Source organism: Nanorana parkeri, unplaced genomic scaffold, assembly GCF_000935625.1.
Source record: "Nanorana parkeri isolate BGI_ZX_2015 unplaced genomic scaffold, ASM93562v1 scaffold347, whole genome shotgun sequence".
In the NCBI taxonomy this organism is placed as follows: Eukaryota; Metazoa; Chordata; class Amphibia; order Anura; family Dicroglossidae; genus Nanorana; species Nanorana parkeri.
This window is the reverse complement of record NW_017306615.1, coordinates 1124255-1146182: the sequence shown is the minus strand read 5'-3', so window position 1 is coordinate 1146182 and position 21928 is coordinate 1124255. Positions and strand designations below refer to the sequence as shown.

Sequence of the window (21928 nt, the reverse complement as noted above, 5' to 3'; positions counted from 1 at the left end):
GGGGTGAACAGGTGCTACCGATAGTACTGGGGGGTGGCAGATGCTGCTGATAGTGCTGGTGGTTGGTTTGGCGGATGCAGTGGTAAGGGCAAACTCTGTAGAGTCGTGCTGTGAGCGACTCTGTCCTGCCCAGCTCACTTACATCAGGTGCCTAGGCACTCTTGTGCCTATAGCCTCATAGCTGTATATCTGCAGTGTGAGATCTAAAGGCACTGCAGCCACTGACTGCTAAGGCATGATAAGTCAGTAATATGGAAAAGATGAGCTGTAGAAGACCACCGGCAATACTGGTGACTAGTCCTTGGTCCTATGCCGGCATTTGTGGGCACAGCTTCCACGGTACAGGTCCTCCCCAACTATTTGTATCTCATTGCCAACAGCTACTGCCCATTATACTTGAACAGAACAGGTTCCGAGCAGATGCCGCGCTGCTTATCCAGGAGGCTGAAAGCTGTCAGTGTCACCCAGTGTTCCCCTTCACCGTCCTGCACAAAAGGAGTAGCAGGCGGCTAATCTGCTTGCTTACCATAACAGAACAATGCTGGCTCATTGTATGGCCACAAGCAAAGCAAACAGGTTACCATGGGCTGCCCTGGGCACCGGGCCTAGGCAAGCTGTGACGTGAGGCCTTGCCTCCCAAACTTATCAGCTTTCGTGACGGACGGAACACGCCATGCTGATGCTGAAGCAACACCTCAATAACTGGAGCGATAATGTTGTAATGAACTGGTGATAAGGCCGGGTAAGGGGGAGGGGGGGGACCTATAAACACAGACTATCCTGGCTCTACTGAGATATCTGCAGGAGTCATTTCAGATCTGCAACAAGGTGCTGCACAGCAAAAACAGGCCACGGCAGAGATATGCAGATTTTGTTGTGCATGCATCAAGGACAATGACGTGAAGTTTCACTGCAGAGGATAACAGGAGGAAAAGTATACTTGGGACATCATTTCAAATGTTCGGGAACACGGAACATCTTGATCTCGGAGTTGGAAAACATGAAGCGTGAGTTACCAAATGGTCTGAGAAAGATAAGAACCTAATTCCACCTGTGACACCATGTTCCATGTTACACCCATATCTATCGTGGAACATGGTGCCACTCTGCAGCCCCCCCCCCCCCCCCCATCCTCAAACTGCCCCATTGGGTGTCATAATACCTGAACAGTGCCTACAGATGATTGGATATTCAGCCACCAATTTTACGGCCAGCTGCTTTGATCTTTCAATTGAAGATGTTGACCAGAAGCCGGCCGACAGGGCCACCCACTGAGCAAATTTGAGCTCCTTCATAAAGAACCATCCGAAATTCCCCCAATGTATAGCCGGCTTCATGAATGAACACAACCGATGTTTAGCCAGGACAGGAAGTTGTGCCGAGTGTGCACTTATATCAGGCAGGAGCCGGCAGACGGGGCCACCCACTGAACCAATTCTGCATGGTTCAAGAACCGTCCGACATTCCCTTATTGTATAGCCGGCTTCATGAATGAACAGAGCAGATGTTTCGCCTGGACAGGAAGTTGTACAGTGCACTTATATCAGGCAAGAGCCGGCACACTGGGCCACCCACTGAACCAATTCTGCTGCTTCATCAAGAAGCGTCCAAAATTCTCCCAATGTATAGCCGGCTTCCTGAATGAATTCAGCACATGTTTGCCCGGGACAGGAAGTTGTGCTGTGCACTTGAATAAGGAATTGGGCCAAAAATCACTTCCAGGATGCACGAGGAGGGGTACATATGTAAAATATATAGCAAGGATTACACATATGGTATAGAACAAGAGAAGTGGTACTGTGCAGAGTCCATACATACATAGGAAGGAGGAGGAGCAGCGGAGTGTCTTGCCTTGCTGTGCATTTGTGGAGACGCACACAGCATATTAGCACACACGAGGGTGACTCCATAGGACCCTGCAAGGGAAAGGATGTCAGGACCAGTGCTCGGGACCAGCTGATTCTGAAAGAAATATCAAGGAGCAGCATCCATTGTAAGTGATTTCATCAGCACTTTTGACTTTCATTTGTAACTAGGGATGCACCAATACCGTTTTTGCGCCATCGGCGAGTACCGAAACCAAAATATCGGTACTCATACTCGATACCGGTGCGTCCGCTGGAATGGAGCTGGCTTCCCGGGCACCCAGATGCCGCCGCCGCCCTTTGTCTAATGTCACTTTGCTGCCACGAATATTCGTCTAGAAGCGATAATTTGTACAGACTACCGCTAATAAATTTCTTCCGAGATTATGGTTTTCGGAAATTCGGATTAGTTCTCATTAGTCATTTCTGTCATTCTGAGATTCGGATATATCCAAATCTCCGAAAATACGTCCGAATAATGAATCTTTCGGAAACAAATCGCACATGTCTAATGGTTAACAGAGCAGCACGGGAGCGCAGGGAAGGTAGTATCAGGGTAAATGTGGGGGGCCGGGTGTGTCGGGGCGCAGGGGGATTGTTCTGTCACTTTGCTCTTAATTGGACATTATGATGAGCAATGAGACAAAAGACACACACCTGCAAATGTACTAAATGGAGGGGACAGGTACGCTGCAAATGTCACGGCCACCAGGTGTCTGTTCAGTCTCTGGTCTAGAGATAGGGTGTTCCGATCTCTGCATCTCCTAGTGTTCTGCAGGGCATTACACAACCACCAATGTCACATCAGCTGGATCACAGGCCGCCCCGTGTCCCTGGGAATCTCAGGCGGCAGCAGCAGCTGTGACAGATTGCAATACGTCTCACAGACAGGTCAGGGGCGAGGGCTTGCGCACAGTGGCCTGACACGCGCATTGCACAGCGTTGCTGGACGACGTGTGTGTAGATTAACGGCGTTCCTGTCAATCAAATGATGATTTCCACACCAAAACCAGACAGACGGCGATAAAAGAACGCGCTGCGTTGCTCAATTTAAGAAGAGCTCCGCTAAGCACTCGCTGTATCTAAAGTAAACACAGATCGTGACCTATAATGACAGAAAAGTCTAGTTTAAATGTTAGTGCTTTGGCTTGGTAAATATTCACTTATAGCCGAGTATGTCTGAACCAGGGAAAAAGAAAAACTCAGCTCCTATAATGCAAAATGTCTCTCTGTTCTGCACCCAAATGCACCGAGCTAACATTCTGCATGATGCAATGGAGTCACTATGCACAGACCCGTGCATTGAACATCAAAATCTGCCCAGTAGGCTGTGGTGTACTGAGATTCTAGAACAAAGGCTAAAGGTAATGAAGGTGACAAGAACGTGCAGAGCGGTAATGAAGGTAACCAGAAAGTGCAGAGCTGTAATGAAGGTGACAAGAACGTGCAGAGCGGTAATTAAGGTAACCAGAAAGTGCAGAGCAAGCATGGTGGTAAAAAGAAACTGTAATGAAGGTGACAAGAAAAAATTTACATATGGTTCAGAACAGGTTAACCTTAGTTACATTGAACATTATGGGAAAATTTGATTCTTTTTGTGACCAAAATCGGTTCACGACCACGTTCGTAGGGGTCAGAACGGATTAACCTCATTTACATTGAACCTTATGGGGAAATTTGACTTGGTTCGCGACCAATTCGGTTCTGCGACCAGAATCGTGGAACAAATTAAGTTTGTGAACCGAGGTTTTGTAAATCGGACACGCAGAAAAAGGCTGCAGCCAAGTCTTCACACCGCCGCCCGTCTGCCGAAGAGAACATACGTCTCAAATTTAATTGTAGAGGCGGATAATTATAAAGCAGTATCTGCGCTAAAAATCACTAATGAGTTTATTTAAATCTGTTCTCGCTGCAGGCTGCACCTATAAATCATGGCGGTGCCTGATGAGATAATGGCATTCTGCGCACATCGCTTGCACGCTGATTAGAGGGCGCTAATTGGCCACTAAGATGATATCCGACCTCCTGTTGTTGGCATGTAATTGAGCAAGGCTGCGTACGCCTCTCGAGTGATCAGTAGAAACATCCAGCAAGCGACACGCGTAACTGGCACCGGCGGCCGCTAAAAACACACCGGTGGGAGGCAGCAGACATGAGGACAAAACATACGATGCGTCAGAGGTACGAAAAGGTCATCTGTTCCCTCCAAAATTTATTTTTACTTGAAAACTTGAAAACTTTCAAGCTAAATCAGAGATCGCTTACAAAGATGACATATCTAAATCTCAGGACTCTCTGTCCTCAAAGCGATTTGATATAATGAGCAACTACACAGGTGCGATTCGTTTAGTTCCGAATCAAAATTCTTACGAATCCCAATGCATCCGAATCCGAATTTCTGCTTCCGAATTTCGGATCAAAAACAAATCTGAATTGTGACTTTTCTGGCCAATCAGATGTGTTTTTCGGGTTAATGCATCCGAATGGGTCTGAACATGAATTTTCGTTACAGCAACGTGGGAGCCATATAATTATCTGTATATGGTTTTCTGTGGTATTTGCAACGAATATTCGTAAAATCATCCGAAACAAACGAAAATTCGAACCGAATTGAATTTTGGATCCGAATCCCGAAATAGTCGAACCATATTTTTACGCAGCTTACATGTCTATGAGCAACAGCATAATAACAACATAAGATTACATTAAAGACCAATAACGCAAAACGAGTGAAACCAATCAGTGAGCAAAATGAGGCTTTACAGCAAATACTGCAACCTTGTTAAAATCAGTTTACCTTAATCTGAGTATACCTTCTGAAGCCAGTTATGTGTGATGTCCTCTCCTTCTGAATTCTGCATCATCAATTGCATTGTCTGCATTTTTCTGGTGATTGTTCATAATGCTAGGCTGAGGTTATTGGACACAATGGGCTCCCTATGTGGCTATCCCAGTCGGGACACTATCTATAAGAAGTTTGCATGTTCTCTCTGTGCTTGTGTGGGTTTCCTCCCACACTCCAAAGACATGCTGGTGGGTTAATTGGCTCCGGTCTAAGGCCCCGTTCACATTGAGCGATTTATCGCGCGGTAATTCCCACGATATCGCTGCAAATTACCGCGCGATATCGCTCTCCAATGCTTCTCAATGGGGCAAAGGGTCCTGCTGTCGCGGGTCGTGTGTCGCTACAGCAGGACCCTTTTTGGAGAGGATTTTGCCGCGATTCAAATGCTTTCAATGCAAGCATTTGCGCGATATCGCGCGGCAAATCTCGCGATATCGCGCAAAATGCAATTCGCGCCTAAGGCCCCATTCACACTGAGCGATTTATCAAGCGATTTTTGCAGCGATATCGCTCATATTTCCACCCGATATCGCTCTATGTAGCTTCTCCAATCCATTTCAATGGCGCTGTTCACATCTCGCCTCTCAATATCGCTCAATATCGCTTGTAGCTCGTCGCTGGTAGCTTGTCGCTCCTACATGAACCTTTTTTCGAGCGATCTTGCTCCTGATTGCATACAGCCCAATAGGAAAAAGTCGCGCGACACGTCGCTCAATAACGCTCGTCGCACAATATCGCTCAAAATCGCACGATTTTCATGTCGCTCAGTGTGAATGGGGCCTAAATTGGCCCTCTATGTATGCATGTTTGATAGGGACCTTAGATTGTAAGCTCCTTGAGGGCAGGGACTGATGTGAATGTGCAACTATGTAAAGCGCTTCGTTCATTGTTGGCGCTATATAAATACTCATGATGAATAAATAACTGATCTTCTCTCGGATGTCCTTTAGCAGGGAAGCCAAACAGACTCCCTACTATAAACATAGCCATTAGAGGGATAATCTACACAAAATATGAAATATGAAAAGAGCATGTAAAGATTTTATAGCATATAAAAAGGAAAATATTAGTCATTACAATTATTGGGGATGCACCAATACCGGTATCGAGTACCGATATTTTGCTTTCGGTACTCGCCGACATCGCGTACCGATACCGTTGCTTCCGCTGGCATGGAGCCAGCTTCCCGGGCAATCAGGAAGCCAGGCGACATGTAATGACACGCTACCCAGCTTCCTGACTGCGCGGGAAGTCAGCTCCATGATGTTTGCCTTCATTCCTTCCATCGCTGGTTGAAAGTGGTTTACATTGCAGCCTCAATGGGCACTAATGTCGCCCAGAAGCGACAGGTCCACTTTAACTTCCAAGAGTAACAAAAGTGGGAGAAAGAAAAGACAAGAGACACCGCGTTGGGGTTTGTTTACCTTATTCTGGCTCATTTCTATTCTGTGCAGCACAATCTAGGTTACAGAACATTGTCTAGAAACGAGGTTCAGGAAAGCGCAGTCACGTTCTGGTCGGCTGCTGCACCAGTGGCGCCGCATACAGTAAGTGAGAAGGAAAAAATGCATGTGGAATTGCAGAAGCATAATCAGACTGTGCATGCAGGTCATCGAACGCATATCTTGTTCAATTTAGGGATATAAAGATGTTACATGCACTGAATGGCTCTGTGCACAGAAATGGCGTAAAAATAGCTCGCCATAACACGAGAAAAATCTTAGTTCTTTATGTGAGATATACAGACGCTTTGTTTAACTTCTTGTATTGTCAATAACTGACCTTGAAGATTACTGCTGAAAAACAGCATGAAAGTACAGTGGGGGGAATGTATCAAAACTGGAGCAGACAAAATCTGGAGCAGTTACCCATGGCAACCAATCAGCTTCTCTCTTCAGTTAAGATTTGAAAATGAAAGAGAGAAGCTGATTGGTTGCCATAGACAGCTGCTCCAGTTTTGATAAATTTCCCCCTGTATGTCTTAAGGTGCTGAACTCAAATATAAAAAAATTGCTATCTTACAGGAAACATCTAACAAATGTTAATTGTGTCCAAGTATAACCTGGGAAGTTTAACCTTTTGCCTTGAATTGCTCCTGAAAAATAGCAGCGCATTTCTTGTGCCTAGGCACCCCTATGCCTTGAGCCTCGTGGCTGTATATCTGCAGCGTGAGATCATCTAATAATGCAGTGGTTCTTAGCCAATAGGCAGCATCCCGGAACTTGGCCGCAGCCTCCCTCCTTCTAGGATACGGCTTTTGTTCTGTTGGCTGTGACACCTACAAACATGCCCATTCTTTGCCCTCCAGCCTCCATCCGCCAACTGCCCATGCAATGTCCCCAACCTTTCCCATTCCAGAATAGGACACTTTTGATAGTTATTATAACTATGGGACACAGTCTCTGGTATATAGAAAACAGCTCATCAACTGTGTGACATAGTTTTTGCTATATGGAAAACAGTTCCTCAATTGTGTGTCTGGAATATGGTATGATCAGGGCCGCTGCTTCCACTAGGCAAACTAGGCAGCCGCCTAGGGCGCAGCCAGGGCCGGACCCTTTCACTACCACCGACTTATGTCATACAATGTGGCAGCACCCTGTGTTATGGGAGTCCTTTGGTATGGGGGGTTGTTATGGGTGTTTTATGGGGTTCCTGAGGTAATGAGGGTGATATGCGGCGGTCCTGAAGCATTGGGTCAGCAGGGGTTATTTTAGTAAGGGGGGTAGGGGGGTTGGACGTTTGTTTTGTGGTTATTTGTTGGTCTGTTAACCTCAGCAGGGTTGGTTGGGGTGGGGGCTAAGGGAATGTGATTTTGGGGAAGGGTGTTTGGGGTGTGTGATAGGGGGAATGTTGCAGCATTGGTAAATGGGCCACTGTTGGGGTCAGTGGGCGATAGCGGCAGGGGGTACATTGTGGTCAGTGGGAGATAACAACAGTGGAGCGAGCAGCCACCTAAGCTGCTTCCCGTCTGACTGGCCAACAGTGCTGAGTGCTAAGTGGGTGCTCAGCACCAGGCCCATGATGCTCTTAATCCGGCCCTGGGCACAGCCTCGATCAGCGGCTTCCTCACAGTATTGAATGATGATCGCTGGAGACAAAGCCGTCTCCTGCAAGCTTCAGCCAATCCGTGATGGGTGAAGGGGGGTGCAAGTAGCTGGTCTTGCTTAGGGCGCAAAATAGTCTAGCACCGGCCCTGGGTATGATTTGCCCATTTATGTTAGAAGTACATCTCGTTCTCTCAAGAGTACACTTTGGAGAACATATACTGAACATATACTGATAATGAATCATTTAGTCCCCAGTTGGAATTTAAAGAGGACCAGCTCCTGTACGCAGAGAGTGACGTCGCCATCCTTTCCAGCGAGATTCCAGGTATTGATGAGTATGTGAAATCTTGAGAGAAGAAGCTTCAGCACAGTGCGATAGCATCTTCTTGAAAGACTTAAAGTACTCAACATTCTGCGGGATCTTACGGAAAGGATGGTGATGTCACCCTCGTCCAGATGCAGGGGGCAGAAGCTGAGATAAGGGGAGTATAGTACTAACTACGAAAAAATAAAAAAATAGACAGCACCTTCGAAAAACAACTTGAAAACGGAAGTTTGAATTTGTAAAACGTATATGTTCTAGCTAACCATTCTTCAGCCAGTACTCAAGAAATGATGGAGGTTCTCTTACATAATCCAAAGCATGGTCTGGAGGTTAAATATGGAACTATGGATTTCAGCTCAAGAGGAAGAAAATGACGGTTGCGAGCAGCTCGATGGAAAAAGTCTTCATCTTGACCCCCAAAGAAGTCACATAAATAACAGGTGAGTTGAAATGATTGCAGTGCCAGAGAAGGGCACCGTGCTAAAGGAACCCAAGGGCTGTGGAGACACAAATCAATGTCACAATCCCTTTCATCAAGCACTCAGGTTCAGGATCTCATCGCAGTTATGTAAAACTAGAACAATAAATACATTGTGGTCAAATCATTTGACTGTGACCAATCACTCTAAATTTGTTTTTCCCCATCTGAATCATTTGTCAAATCAGGATAATTTAATCTTATAGTTGAAAAGTAGGACAATGTTTTTTTCAACAAGAATTGTAATGTAATCAATGAAACAGGCAATGGTTTTATATTTTATTTCGTAAAGTTTGTTTAACCCTCCCAGCGCTAAACACGTTTACAGCAAATATTGTCCGCCATCATTTTCTCACGGCCACCCACCCCCTCCAAGTTATCATGTCATTCTTTGTGGAGCCTGGCGACCGGTGATCCATCACTGCAGTCTGGGTGAGCTGGAGTCTTCAGAAACCTGTGAGGACCTTGAAAATGTACAGCCAATGGGAAGTGTCCATGTCACCAAGCAGTAACAGGAACGCCTAAAAAAAAAGGACCCTCCTTGTCCTGCAATCCAGAAGAAGGAAGACTCAAGATCCAGCATTAGAAATGTGCGATTCGTTTCGATCCGAATCAAAATCCGTACAAATTTCCTGACATTCGGACACATCAGAATTTCCGAATCCCAATGCTTCCGAATGCGTCCAAATCCGAATTTCCATTTCCAAATTTTGGATCCCGCTCGAATTTCGTTCAACAACAAAACTGAAACGGACATGTGACTTTTTTGGCCAATCAGATGTGTTTGTCGGTTTAATGCATCTGCATCGTTCTGAACATGAATGTTCGTTTTGGCAACATGAGAGACATATACCGTATATACATATAATACTAAAGCTGAGGCTCCCAGACCCGAGTGGCATTTAGGAGCACCCAAATTCAATTTGGAAAATCGTATCCCGAATGCCATTCGGGTCTAGAAGATTCAGCTTTAGCAATAATATCTGTATATGGTTTTCTCTGGTAGTCGTAACTAATATTCATAAACTCATCCGAAACCGACGACAATTCTGATTTAATCCGAAACCTGAACCGAATTGATATTCGGATCCGAATCCCGAAATAACCACATTTTTCCGCAGCTTACATGTCTATCCAGCATATCATGTGACCAGCTTTATCATGCATTTCTAATTTAAAAATACAAATGGGGGGAATTTATCAAAACTGGAGCAGACACAATCTGGAGCAGCTGTACACAGCAACCAATCAGCGTCTCTCTTCAGTTTGTTCAGTTAAGATTTGAAAATGATTGGTTGTCATTCACGGCTGCTCCAGAATTTGTCTGCTCCAGTTTTGATAAATTCCCCTCAATGTGTTGTGTTATTTAGATCATATATGTAACAGAGACACCTTACACCCTATAGAGATTACAAAACCATTCATATTAGTCTTAGCTGGCAATTGGATGCCCCAAACACTCACTAAAGCCAGTTTTGGGGTTTTTATATGATTAATGCCCAACTACAGCCAAAACATATTTTTTCCAAGTTTTGGATAAATCAAGGAAGGACTAGAACCCCTCTATCCCCATTTGGGAGATTTTGCTACTCATTCAAACAAAACAGGAAGTAAGGAGAAAATCTCCCAATTTGCTCTCCAAAAGGTGCCCATACACTGGTCAAATTTTCGACAGGTTTTTAATGTACCGGCCGAAATTTGCAGTGTGTGGGGCTGCCGGCTTCCTTTCAGCCGGCATTCCTCGATCAGTTGATCAAAGGAGCCTAGTGGAAAATCTCTAGGCAATCAGAGCCGGCAGTCAACGAGCTGCCCGATGTGATCAGGTAGTCTGACGGTGGCGGCGGCACCTGTCAGAATACAATGCAAACAGCGGCGATTCCTCGAACTACACGCTGTTTGTGTTGATGGAGGAATCGCGTCAATTTCTTTCGTACCGCCCACGGGTTGAACGAAAAAATTGGAAGGGTGTATGGCCAGCCTAACAAGCGCAATATAGAACAGGAAGTGAGAAGCAAATCACTGCCCAAATGGACATTAAAAACACACAAGAAGGTTTAAAGTGACATTAAAGTCACATTTTTCCCCCTCCCCCCAATGTTAATGTCAGCACTTACCTTAAATGATGTCTCTTAATCCGATCTTCTTCTTCTTTCCTGTCCTTTTCATCTGTCCCTTCCCTTATGCAATAGAAAGAGCCTCTGCCGTTGGGTTTTATCTTCCTACCTGGGTCTTTGCCTTTAGCACACGCTACAGCAGGTGTACTCAAGATTCTGGATGGAACGGTCTTCTGCAAGTTGGGTGATTTTACAAAATTTATTTCACACTGTGTGCTTGGGTGGTCACAACTCCTGCTCTTCTGTCCTGGGATCCTGGTTTAGCTATAAGTCTGGGGCATGGACTTTATGAATTTTGTGTGTTTGTGTATGTTTCTTCCAGATGTTGGGCCTTCTTCCCTTAGCCCCACACAAAGTAGAAGGTTTTTAGCATCTGATTAAACTGGTCTTAGGCTGCACTTCCTATTTCACCATGGATGGATCCAAGCCCTTGCTGAGATATAGGGGGAGATCTGAAAAACTTTTACCATTTTGGTAAGTCCAGAACTCCAGATTACTGGCAACAGAGTCTTTTTGAAGCAGCTATGTGGCCTAGTGCATGACCTGGGTCTCGTTATGCAAATCAAAGCTTATTTTTGCCCTGTGACTGAAGTGCTCCAAAAACCTAGTACTAATTAGAACTTTTCCTAAACCAACTCAGTTCTTCATCATCAAGGCAATGTTATTTTCTATTATTTGGGATACAAGAGGTTTCTGTAGCTACCAGCATTGCATGTCCTGTGCATTTCGGCAAAATATCAGAACACCTTGCAAAGACTATGCTAAACTGGTCTCACCTCTAGCACTCCGGGGGTTAACGTGCTTTTAATTTCACGTACACCGGTTCAATGTTATGATGGGGAAGGACACCGTGTGCCAACACAATCTGCTTAACCAGGGAGCTAATGACAAAACACAAAAACGAAGCCGAAACTCAATCTGCCTCGCTGCACACACAACAAATCCACAATCAGTAGCGCCTTCATAATGCCTGACCGCAGATCACCAGATAGAATTCCCTATTCTTTGGTAAGGGTACTCTGGAACATTTCCCTGGAATCCATGGACAAGTAAAGGAGCCACCTGTAGCTATCGGGTGAAAGGCCGGTAATGGAGAAGACCGTCTTGATCTGGACGGAATACGTTCAGTGCTGAAGAGCGGGCGGGGGAACCTAGCGTATACCACATACATCCAGGCACAGGAGATGCAGTGCAGCTTGTCTTTCTAGTGCAGTCGTAAGTTCAGAGGACACTGACGGATGCAGCTCAGCTTTCCAGGGGATTGTACAAGGCGTCCAGAAAACAAGGCAGGTTATATAATCACTTTGTACTAGGTGAAGAGCTAGATGGTTATAGCATTCTCCCTCCAACACAATACCATATTCTCTAATCTTTCCACAAATTACTATTACGGGGTAAGTTCAAATAGGGGAATAACAGTTTAAACACATATAGGGTCCAATTCATTATGGAGACCGGATGTCTACAAGACAACTCCGTGATTTCTCCACCATGTGCCTGCAGTTTACATTTTTTTTATGCATAACATGCAAAGCATGGAGATGAGCCCAATGCATGGCCTATCAAATTCAGGTTCCCTCATTCTTTTCTCACTAGGACCAGCTTATTTCCTCTCTTCATACACTCCCACTGAAAGCCTAATTGCAACGCTCACCTGAATTGCATCAACTTGGTATAATAAGAGATTTTAGATTATTACACTAGGTGATTAAAATAAAACCCCAAAAAAACAGCTTTTGAGAAATATAAAAGTTTGCATGAGCTCCAGGTTTGTTTGCCTGAATAGCCAATCAGGGCTTTCACCTTAAAGATATTTAGTCTTTTGCTGGGGCTAACAGACAGAAGTGAAACAGTGACCACCAGGCAATGTGGCCCCAGGACAGGGGTCAGTATTGGAGGGATTGGGAGGCTGTCTTTGTAATGGGAGCCTGAAGAAGGACCAGCAGATGAAGTGTATTTTTGACCGTTTAAGCCATAGAACAGGGGAAGGCAAACTCTGGCCTTCCAGTTGTGGAACTACAAATCCCATTGGGCATTGCAAGGCTCTCACAGCCACAGGTATGACTCCTAGAGGCAGATGCATAATGGGATTTGTAGTATCACCACAGCTGGAAGATCTATATCTGCCCCCTTGGCAGTGGCGTCGCAAAGTGGGTGCGGCCCGCAGCCAGGTGACACCAATGACAGTCATTTTGGTGTCACCCCCTCTGAAAAGTTGGGCACACGGTCATGGACCGAGAGCCCGACAGTTGCAGGAGAGAGGAGGGGACCCGGCGGCATACCTTATCCCGCCTGGCAAACGTCCCTCCTCCCTCTGCCGGCGTCCATCACCAAGATGGCCGCCGGCAGGTATCACAAAGATGTCCATGCGTGCGTGATGACATCATGGCGAGGTATCCGCTCCGGGTGACACCCAGCCTCGGGACACCACTGCCCCTTGGTTAGCTTTAGATACATAGTTTGTGATTATCTCTAGCTCAAGAAGGTATGGCTTTTAAAGCCTATAATAAAAAAGGCTCACACGATCACATCCACGTATTAAAGATATTATTTTAATCAGTAGGCAGAGATCAGTAATATTCCACGAAATGACTATACGTTTCACACAGATCTTCTTACTCATCATGTTCATGAGTGCTTATGAGTAAGCACTTCTGCATGAATCACACTGAGGCGTTCTGTGGAATATCAATGAACTCTCCCTATTGTCTGTGAAGGTTTTTATTTATCCAAATTATGGTATAGCTAGTAGTAGCTTGCCTTATTCCACTGGGCTTGTTCTGTAATGTTGAAGATATCTTGCTGCATATTCAGGCAGCTTCCTTAGCTCTCATGAGTGTCAGGACAATCCCCAGCATTTATGGCCACACAGGTAACTTAGTCACATTAAGGCAATCACCATTGAATGTGTCAAGATAGATGTTGATTTTCCATGGTGGGAGGTACGGATGCACCGATACCGGTTTGTCGGTATCGAGTATGAGTACCAATATTTTTTTTTGGTCCTCGCCGATACTGTATACCCATACTGGAAGTCCCATTAAGAAAGCCAGGTGGCGTGTAATGTCTCGCCACCTAGCTTCTTGCTTAGCCGGGAAGCAGTCACATCGCCAAGTGAGGTGGAAGCATGAAGCCGGCTTTCTGACCACACAGGAAGCCGGGCGCCGTGTAATGAGTTGTTGCCCGGCTTCCTGATTGGTCGAGAAGCTGGCCAATCAGGAAGCTGGGCAACGAGTCATTACACGGCTACCGGCTTCCTGATTAGCCACGGATGAGAGAGCATGAAGCTGGCTTTCTGGTCACTGAAAAAGCCAGGGGGGGGGGGTAATGACTCATCGTCCGGCTTCCTGAATGGCTAGCTTCCCGACCATTCAGGAAGCTAGGCGGAGAGTCATTACACACTGCCTAGTATTCTGATTGGTCAGGGAGCTGGCTCCATGCTCCCCCGTCACTAAGTGATGAGGGAGCATGGAGCCGGCTTTCCGGCCAATCAGGAAGCCGGGCAGCGTGTAATGACTCGCTGCCCGGCTTCCTGATACAGGAAGCTCAGGTATGGGACTAGACATCGGAGCATTTGGGCGAGTACGAGTACTCGCCCAAATACTCAGCACCGGCACCGATACTAGTATTGGTGCATCCCTAGTGGGAGGGATGAAAGTTTGTGAAACCTTCCTGTTCTAATTTCATAGTCAAATCGTGATGGTGTCAGGAAGTTTGGAGCAGGTGTTAATGGTTCCAGATATATGACTGAAGGTCATGTATGGGGCGGAGATCCTAAAACAGCATTATATGTGGGTGGGAGATGGTGTCGAAGGAACGTGCCCCTGCTTAGGGTTGGCTGTTCCACTATGATGTAAATGGCCTATATGGCACCTTTCGCAATTCAATTGTCCTCTATATCTAAAATGTGCACCTCACTGGCATCATTTTTTGAAAAACCCGCAAAGTCCTAACCTACAGAGTTCACCCTCCTATGTTGGACCATTCAGTCGTTGAGAGATTATCTGGTCTCCCCAATGTTGAGGTTTTTGCATTGCTCACACTGAATATTCCAGTTCATTTTGCTTGTGTTTGGATGTTGGATTTTTTTGGGACGTACAAGCTTCTGTTTTATTATGTTGCTGGGCTTGAAAAGACGCAGAGATGTGATGTTTGTCAAAACCCCTTCTGAGCTTTTTTTCAACCAGCCACATATGGAATGACTATTACTTTGATCCCGCTGTTGGATAGCCCCTTGTTTTTTGCTTGACCTTGTGGATGTTTTAACATAACTACTACTGGCAAACTCTTCAAGACCTGAATCGTGTTAATATTTAAATGTATATTTACACAAAAAAAAGGGGGGAAAAAAGGAGATGCAACTTTTAGCTCTGCATTTCCACAGTAATTGTAGCAAGCATTCTACAATGACACTGGTAACCTAATCTCCTGGATGTCTAGTTGCTGGTCTCTGCTCTCAAAAGGTCCAGCTCTGTTATGAAAAAGCAACCCAATTTACTCTGAAATGAGCCCAGCCAAGTGAACTGGCAGGATCTTCACGTAACACGGTACAATGCCACCTAATCCTGTTCAGTACTCCAACGTTGCACTGAAAGCCACACAGCGCACTCCTGTCTTGTGGTGCCTAGAATGCAGTGTCTGCGGCACTGTCAGGGTAAGTTACTGGCTCATGTCAGGATCTAGACAACAAAGGCATCATATATACTAATAGTAGCAGAGGTGTCTGGTTCCGAGGCCCAATCAGATTCCAAGAGAAAGAATTGTAGTTCACTGATACAGTTTATTTACTTTAATGCCTGAAGAGAACAATCTGTTCTCGGTGCTGTCTCCAGGGCTGTCATCCTGACGTCTTTGAACGAAATTTGGACGGGATCCGAAATTCGTAAATGGAAATTCGGACACATTCGGATGCATGAGGATTCGTAAACTCGGATGTGTCCGAATCTTGGAAAATTCATCCGAATTTCGATTCGGAACGAAACGAATAACACCTGTCTAGTGAGCTGGGCTGGATGACAGACAGAGCCGGAGACAGATCCGAGGTAGCGTGCCATCACCAATGCCCTCCCCTGGTAATTTGCACCAATAATCCACTCTGCGCCCCCATCAAGTAAATGCCAGCACAAACCTAAAACTACTATACATTCCCTTTAAATAGGTTTCCGATCCATTTGCTCCTTATTATCCTTACAAAACAAACCTTCTGTAGGCCGGTTCCTCTCTGAGAGCTGCGGCAGGACTAAAAGGGCACCCGCAATTTCCTAATGACAGCTAACAGCACTTATTATCTTACCGCGAAGAGGGTCACAAACCCCTCCATATCAGTCAATGTGGAGCACATAATATCTTCTTGTCCAAGGATCATAACAGAGAAACATGCGTTTCTGTAAGAAGCCACTAATGAGCAAGTCGTGACCGCGGCACAAGTGCGCTGTGCATGTCTCAATAGCAAATCATATGTATGAGACCGTAGCAAACAGGGGAACAGGTACCCTTAAAAAATAAGATCACACGGGAACTTGTACACACGCATACACATGCACAATCCAAAACATACACACAATAGGTTGAACTTGATGGACCTGTGTCTTTATTCAACCTTAAATACTGTGTAACTATATTTTTGGATCTATGCACAAGGACCCAGCACAGGAAGGTGCGGGTATCGGCATGGGAAGGTCACGGCTTGGGAATATCATAAAGAATTGGTTCACCCAAAACATTTCAGCTTTGGTATTTGATGCAGGGGCTCTATTGGTGAGATCCCAGATGCTCAGATCAGCACTGATAACGCACCACACTGCATGCACACAGATAGGAATTGGGCTCGAGACTTAAGTGTCTGTTGCTGTACAAGGCAGAGGGTACAAGATGCATGTACATATTGGCAAAGAGTTGATAGAACAGGGATAGGTAACCTCGGCACTCCAGCTGTGCTGAAACCACAAATCCCAACATGCCTCTGGGAGTCATACTTGTGGCAACTCTGGTGCTCTGTCGAAGGATCCGACCCGTCGAGATCTCCGACTGGTGACGTCACGTCCGGTGACATGCCTGCAGTTGCCAGTAGGAGATTTAGTCCAGATGGTGCTGTTGTGCATGCACCAGCCGTGCCACTGTCAGAATCCTCATCAAGTTGTCGAACTCCCGTCACTGCACCTGCACGGCTTCACAATCCCCATCAAGTCCTCCAACTCCCGTCAGTGCGCCTGTGCGGTCACCGAACAGCTGGATCAAGTCCTCCAACTCCCGTCAGTGCGCCTGCGCGGTCACCAAACAGCTGGATCAAGTCCTCCAACTCCCGTCAGTGCGCCTGCGCGGTCAAACAGCTGGATCAAGTCCTCCAACTCCCGTCAGTGCGCCTGCGCGGTCACCGAACAGCTGGATCAAGTCCTCCAACTCCCGTCAGTGCGCCTGCGCGGTCACCAAACAGCTGCAAGTCCTCCAACTCCCGTCAGTGCGCCTGCGCGGTCACCAAACAGCTGGATCAAGTTCGCCAACTCCCGTCAGTGCGCTGACAGGGGTTGGAGAACTTGATGGGAATTGTAAAGCCACGCAGGTGCAGTGATGGTGGATCGGTAACCCGATGAGGATTCTAATGCTGGCGCACGATCGCCAGGCTGTGACACACTGCACGCGAAGCAGCATGGAGCTGTGGCGCACTGCCTACGCGTGCAGTGTGTCATGTAAATTTTCTCCCCGGCACGTCACCTTGCGAGAGCTCGCATAGCTGAGCGTGCCGAGATGAAAAATGTCATCTTCAGCCAACCGGCTCGCATGTATAAACCCACGCGTCACTATGCGAACTTCATCCGGTTGTTACGCACGAGCCGATTGGCTGAAGATGCAGTCAATCATCTGGCTGCACTCCACTCCCACACTGCATGCAAAGCTCTGTGCCTGACAGCTTTGCATGCAGGGTGTCACAGGCTTAAATATGCTACCAGCGAATCACCAGACGTGACGTCACCAGTCGGAGATCTCGACGGGTCAGAGATTTTGACAAAACACCGGCCCTCCAGCTGCTGTGAAACTACAAGTCCCATGAACCAGGGGCGTCCCGAGGCTGGGTGACACCCGGAGCGGTGTCTGAGTGTCACCCCGCCGAGACGTCATCGCGCAGCAGTATTCTGATACCTGCCAGCGGCCATCTTGGTGGTGGACGCCAGCAAAGAGAGGAGGAGACAGCCACCCGGCAGGATAAGGTATGACGCCGGGTCCCCTCCTCTCTCCTGATACTGTCGGGCGTTCGGTCCATGATCGACCACCCGACTTTTCAGAGGGGGGTGACACCAAAATGACTGCAAGTCATTTTGGTGTCACCCCTCCAATGGTGTCACCTGGGTGCAGGCCGCACCCCCTTGTGACGCCACTGCCATGAACCATTCCAAGCCTGACAGTTACAGACATGACTCCCAGAGACAGAGGAATCATGGGATTTGTAGTTAAAGTACAGCTGAAGGGCCGAAGTTGCCCACCCCTGCATGATGTTAAAATAGCAAACACACATTTCCTTTTTATTTACATTAGGCCCACTTTAGATGAACAGGTTTTCTTTTCAGTCAGGAAACTCACCACGTTCCAGAAGAGCGGGTTGAATATTATGCAGGCTGCAGCAAACACGAAGTTGTACTCTTTCAGGTCCACATACTGAGACAAGTCGGCCATGATGGAGACGTCAATCTAAATGACAACATGCTAAACTGTTAGCTGAGGCATCAATGTATCATGCAGATTTAGGTACAGCTGTTATATATATATATATATATATATATATATATTAATTTGTCTAAGCGTCTTGGTTGCTATGGAGAACACATTCATGTTTCCAGTCAGGCTTCCTCCAATCTGCAGTGTAGACATGGGAGCTGGCTCTGGTTGCTAGGGGCAACAAGTCTGTCTCCTATTTTTGTGTATAAAATGAAGGTTTGAATTCCCATAGCAACCATACTTACAGGTATGAGGAAGCACATGACCCCTTTTCTCTTGCTCCCACAATGCAACTCTCTGCACCTCAGTGGCCGTCTGCGAGGCCTAATTAACGTTAGCCCGGGCCCTTAGCCATGTGTAAACGCTGAACCCGAACCATTGGGCTTTTTCCTCAGGTAAGTGGACTGGGAAGGCAAGTATGAGCAGTGGGTGGCTTTGCTATCAAGAGAACCTGTCACTTTACCCTGAATATGAACAGGGCAGGTTTATCTAATGAGACAAGGGAAAGATACAATGGAAATGTATTTATAAGAACCCGTGCACGCCATAATGCCTGTGCCCCAGGCCTCATTCACACTGGCAGTGGGATACATGCGTATAGAAGGAGAAATGCAAAGTTGTCACCAGAAAAAGAGGTATGAAGAATTTGTCCAGTGGGGACACCTGTACCTGGCCACTGCGCCCATGAACAGGTACACTGTGCTAACAGTGTGGACGGGGATCCCCCTCCCCCCAGCTATCAAAATACCCAAACAGCAACAGCAGCTGACTGGCTCCTTGGACAACAGTTTGGGAAAGAATGGGGGTCCCAATGGGGCCACACACTGCTCGAGTGAACCAGCGTGTGGCCAGTTTAAGATTGGAATTCCCCTCTCTTTGGGAGATTTCCTCTCACTTCCTGTTGCGTTTCTGCAACAGGAAGTGATAAGAAAAATCCCTAATGATACACAGAGAGCGAAAGATACCCCGATAGAGTTTCAACCATTCTCCGCTCTAACCTAAACTAACAAAAAAATGTTTTGGCTATACACGCCCTTTAACCTTGCACTATTTTGTTGCCTTTTTGTGCACGACGCAGCACGTCCTGACACACTGACAACGCATCAAAAACACTGCAGTGAACAGAATCACATAGAAGTGTTTTTTGTTTTTTTTTAAAAGCAATCACAGCAACGCACATGTGATAAGCATATAATGACACACGCTGTATACCATGAACAGCTTCTAATGCATGTTATAATATGCACCCTTAATGATTTCTAGAAGTGTATAAATATTTGCAAGGGAGGGAGGAGCTTATACATTAAAGGGAACCTTTACTTTGCCCATGCCAGGCAACAGGTTCATTTTAATTGCTGTCATCGTCCAGAGCAGCAGTCAAGCTCCTTCAAACAAAGGGTCAGGGCTGCACCACAGTGTCCCCTATGCCAGTCACACAAAGCATGCAGTAGTTACCTTGGAATAATCCAAATTATTGAGCCCTCCACAGCAGTCCCACTGTGCAGGAGCCTCTGACTGGGCCAGCCCTGCCTGTGTGCTTATCACTTGGACGGGCAGCAGTGATCAGGACATCACTGACATCACAGAGCAAAAGTCCATGACAGCCTGGAGCCACATGCATGCAGACAATCCCATACACTTCCGTATCCCCTCTTTCCCCCCTCCCACTGAGCATGTGCAGTGCCTGGTGCACGCCTCCCCTATCTGGAAGCCGCTCGGTCGGTGGATACAATGTGACAAATGATCATTTCCACTGATACAATGTAACATGTGGACGTCCCCGTCTGTGCGTTTAACCCTTTCCTAAACACGGGCTCCCTGATGACTGCACGGTTAACCCTTTCATTACAAGCAGAGCCACGCAGGCTACATTACCATTAACCCTTTACTAGCTGGCCAGAACTACGCGCTAGGGAACACTAGGGACACCATCGCGTTTGATGTGCGTTGCAATGCAGGATCACGGCGTGCTAAAAGCACTAGTCGCTATTATAATCAATGAAGCTCTTGACATCGGCGCGTCACATTATAAGGCAGTGCGTTGCGTTTTTAAAATCCCCATTTGACGCATCCAATGGCAACACGCAATATAAGTCTCCATTCACACCTACGCGTGAGCGTCTCCGCGCGTACAATGCGCTTTTTTATGCAGGTTTTTAATGCATGGTTTGCACGCAGAAACGCTGAGGCAAAGACACGCATTTTCTTGAGCAGATCAAAATGCATTGCTGTGAATGAGAAAACGTGTACGCAAACACGCACAGTGGTGTGCAAAGCGCTTGTGTCGCGGGTTTTAATGCGCTTCCATTGAAGTCTATGCGGCTAAACGCGCTGTAATCTGCCCACGTGCTGTAATCATGCCTAACTGAACCAAAGGGCTCCGGCGGACAAAGCGAGCCGAAGGATCAGCAGAAGCTACTCTGCCCACGTGCTGTAATCATGCCTAACTGAACCAAAGGGCTCCGGCGGACAAAGCGAGCCGAAGGATCAGCAGAAGCTACTCTGCCCACGTGCTGTAATCATGCCTAACTGAACCAAAGGGCTCCGGCGGACAAAGCGAGCCGAAGGATCAGCAGAAGCTATGGCTGGAACCTTTGGCTCCGTAGTGAATAACCCTCTTAGTAACAGAGACGGGAGGAAGAATGGATGGGACTACAAATGCAGTGACGTCACCACGCTTGTATTCCATTGATAACTACCAGTCCGTCTGCCGTGGTGGCAGATGGGACTTGTAGTTTTTCCATTTTACAGGTCCTGTCAAGTATCCCTTCCTTGGGGCAAGTACCAAGCATTGCACATGCTCACTGAGGGGGGATACAATGTTTCATGCAACACTAGCATGTTAGGCTGCTTGTGATTGGCTAAACAGAAGCCAATAGGTTAATAAACTCTGCGCTCTGATTAGCCAGGAAGCTGCGCTACCCCCGCCTCTCTGCCGATTCTACAGAACGGCAGGTTACCAGCTGCAGCAGCCCGGTTGCTACGGCAACAACATCCATTAAACTTATTATCGAGATGGAACAAGTTCAAGAGCTCCCATCTCATTATTTTCTGCATTGTGGAAGCACGCATAATGCTTTCTGGAGGACGTTAATAAAGGAGAATAATACAAAAAAAGTAATATCAAAACAAAAATACTTGATTGCCCTGAAATTACTGAGTGGCCCCACGAAGGCAATGTGCCCACTTCTCCGTAATGGCAGCCCCGTATATATTCTCATATTTCACCAGCTACTTCACAGACTCTCGTCTCATTGTAGGAAGCGCGCCGCAATTTACTTCTCCGTGTGATACGGTGCCGGCATTGTAGTCACAGCTCCCATGTCATTTGCCAGGATTGAGGTTTGCTGATGGAGAGAAGTGAAAAAGATTAGTTCTAGCTCGATATCACAACTTGAAGGGATACTCGGAATCTGATTGTACTGCACTTTAAGGTTTAGTCACCTACAAGGAAATGCAATAAATCATTCGTTACCCAGGATTGATCAGAAGTGCTTGAGCGGCGGGGACGGCGGCTCTGACATTTCCAGCAAGTGTTTTT

At 46.6% G+C, this 21928-nt stretch overlaps 1 protein-coding gene across 2 annotated transcripts in view; it reads right to left on the bottom strand.

The window, feature by feature from the left end:
* The window catches only part of PEMT (phosphatidylethanolamine N-methyltransferase), a 96575-nt gene extending 76550 nt beyond the window's left edge, over positions 1-20025 (bottom strand). For both annotated transcript variants that reach the window (XM_018558587.1, XM_018558588.1), the window contains exons 1-2: positions 19843-20025; positions 18253-18360 (exon numbers count right to left, since the gene is read on the bottom strand). In XM_018558587.1, the coding sequence (XP_018414089.1) occupies positions 18253-18345 (93 nt within the window). In that variant the 5' untranslated portion in view covers positions 18346-18360; positions 19843-20025. The remainder of the gene's footprint in view (positions 1-18252; positions 18361-19842) is intronic.
* Between the last annotated feature and the right edge of the window lie 1903 nt (positions 20026-21928).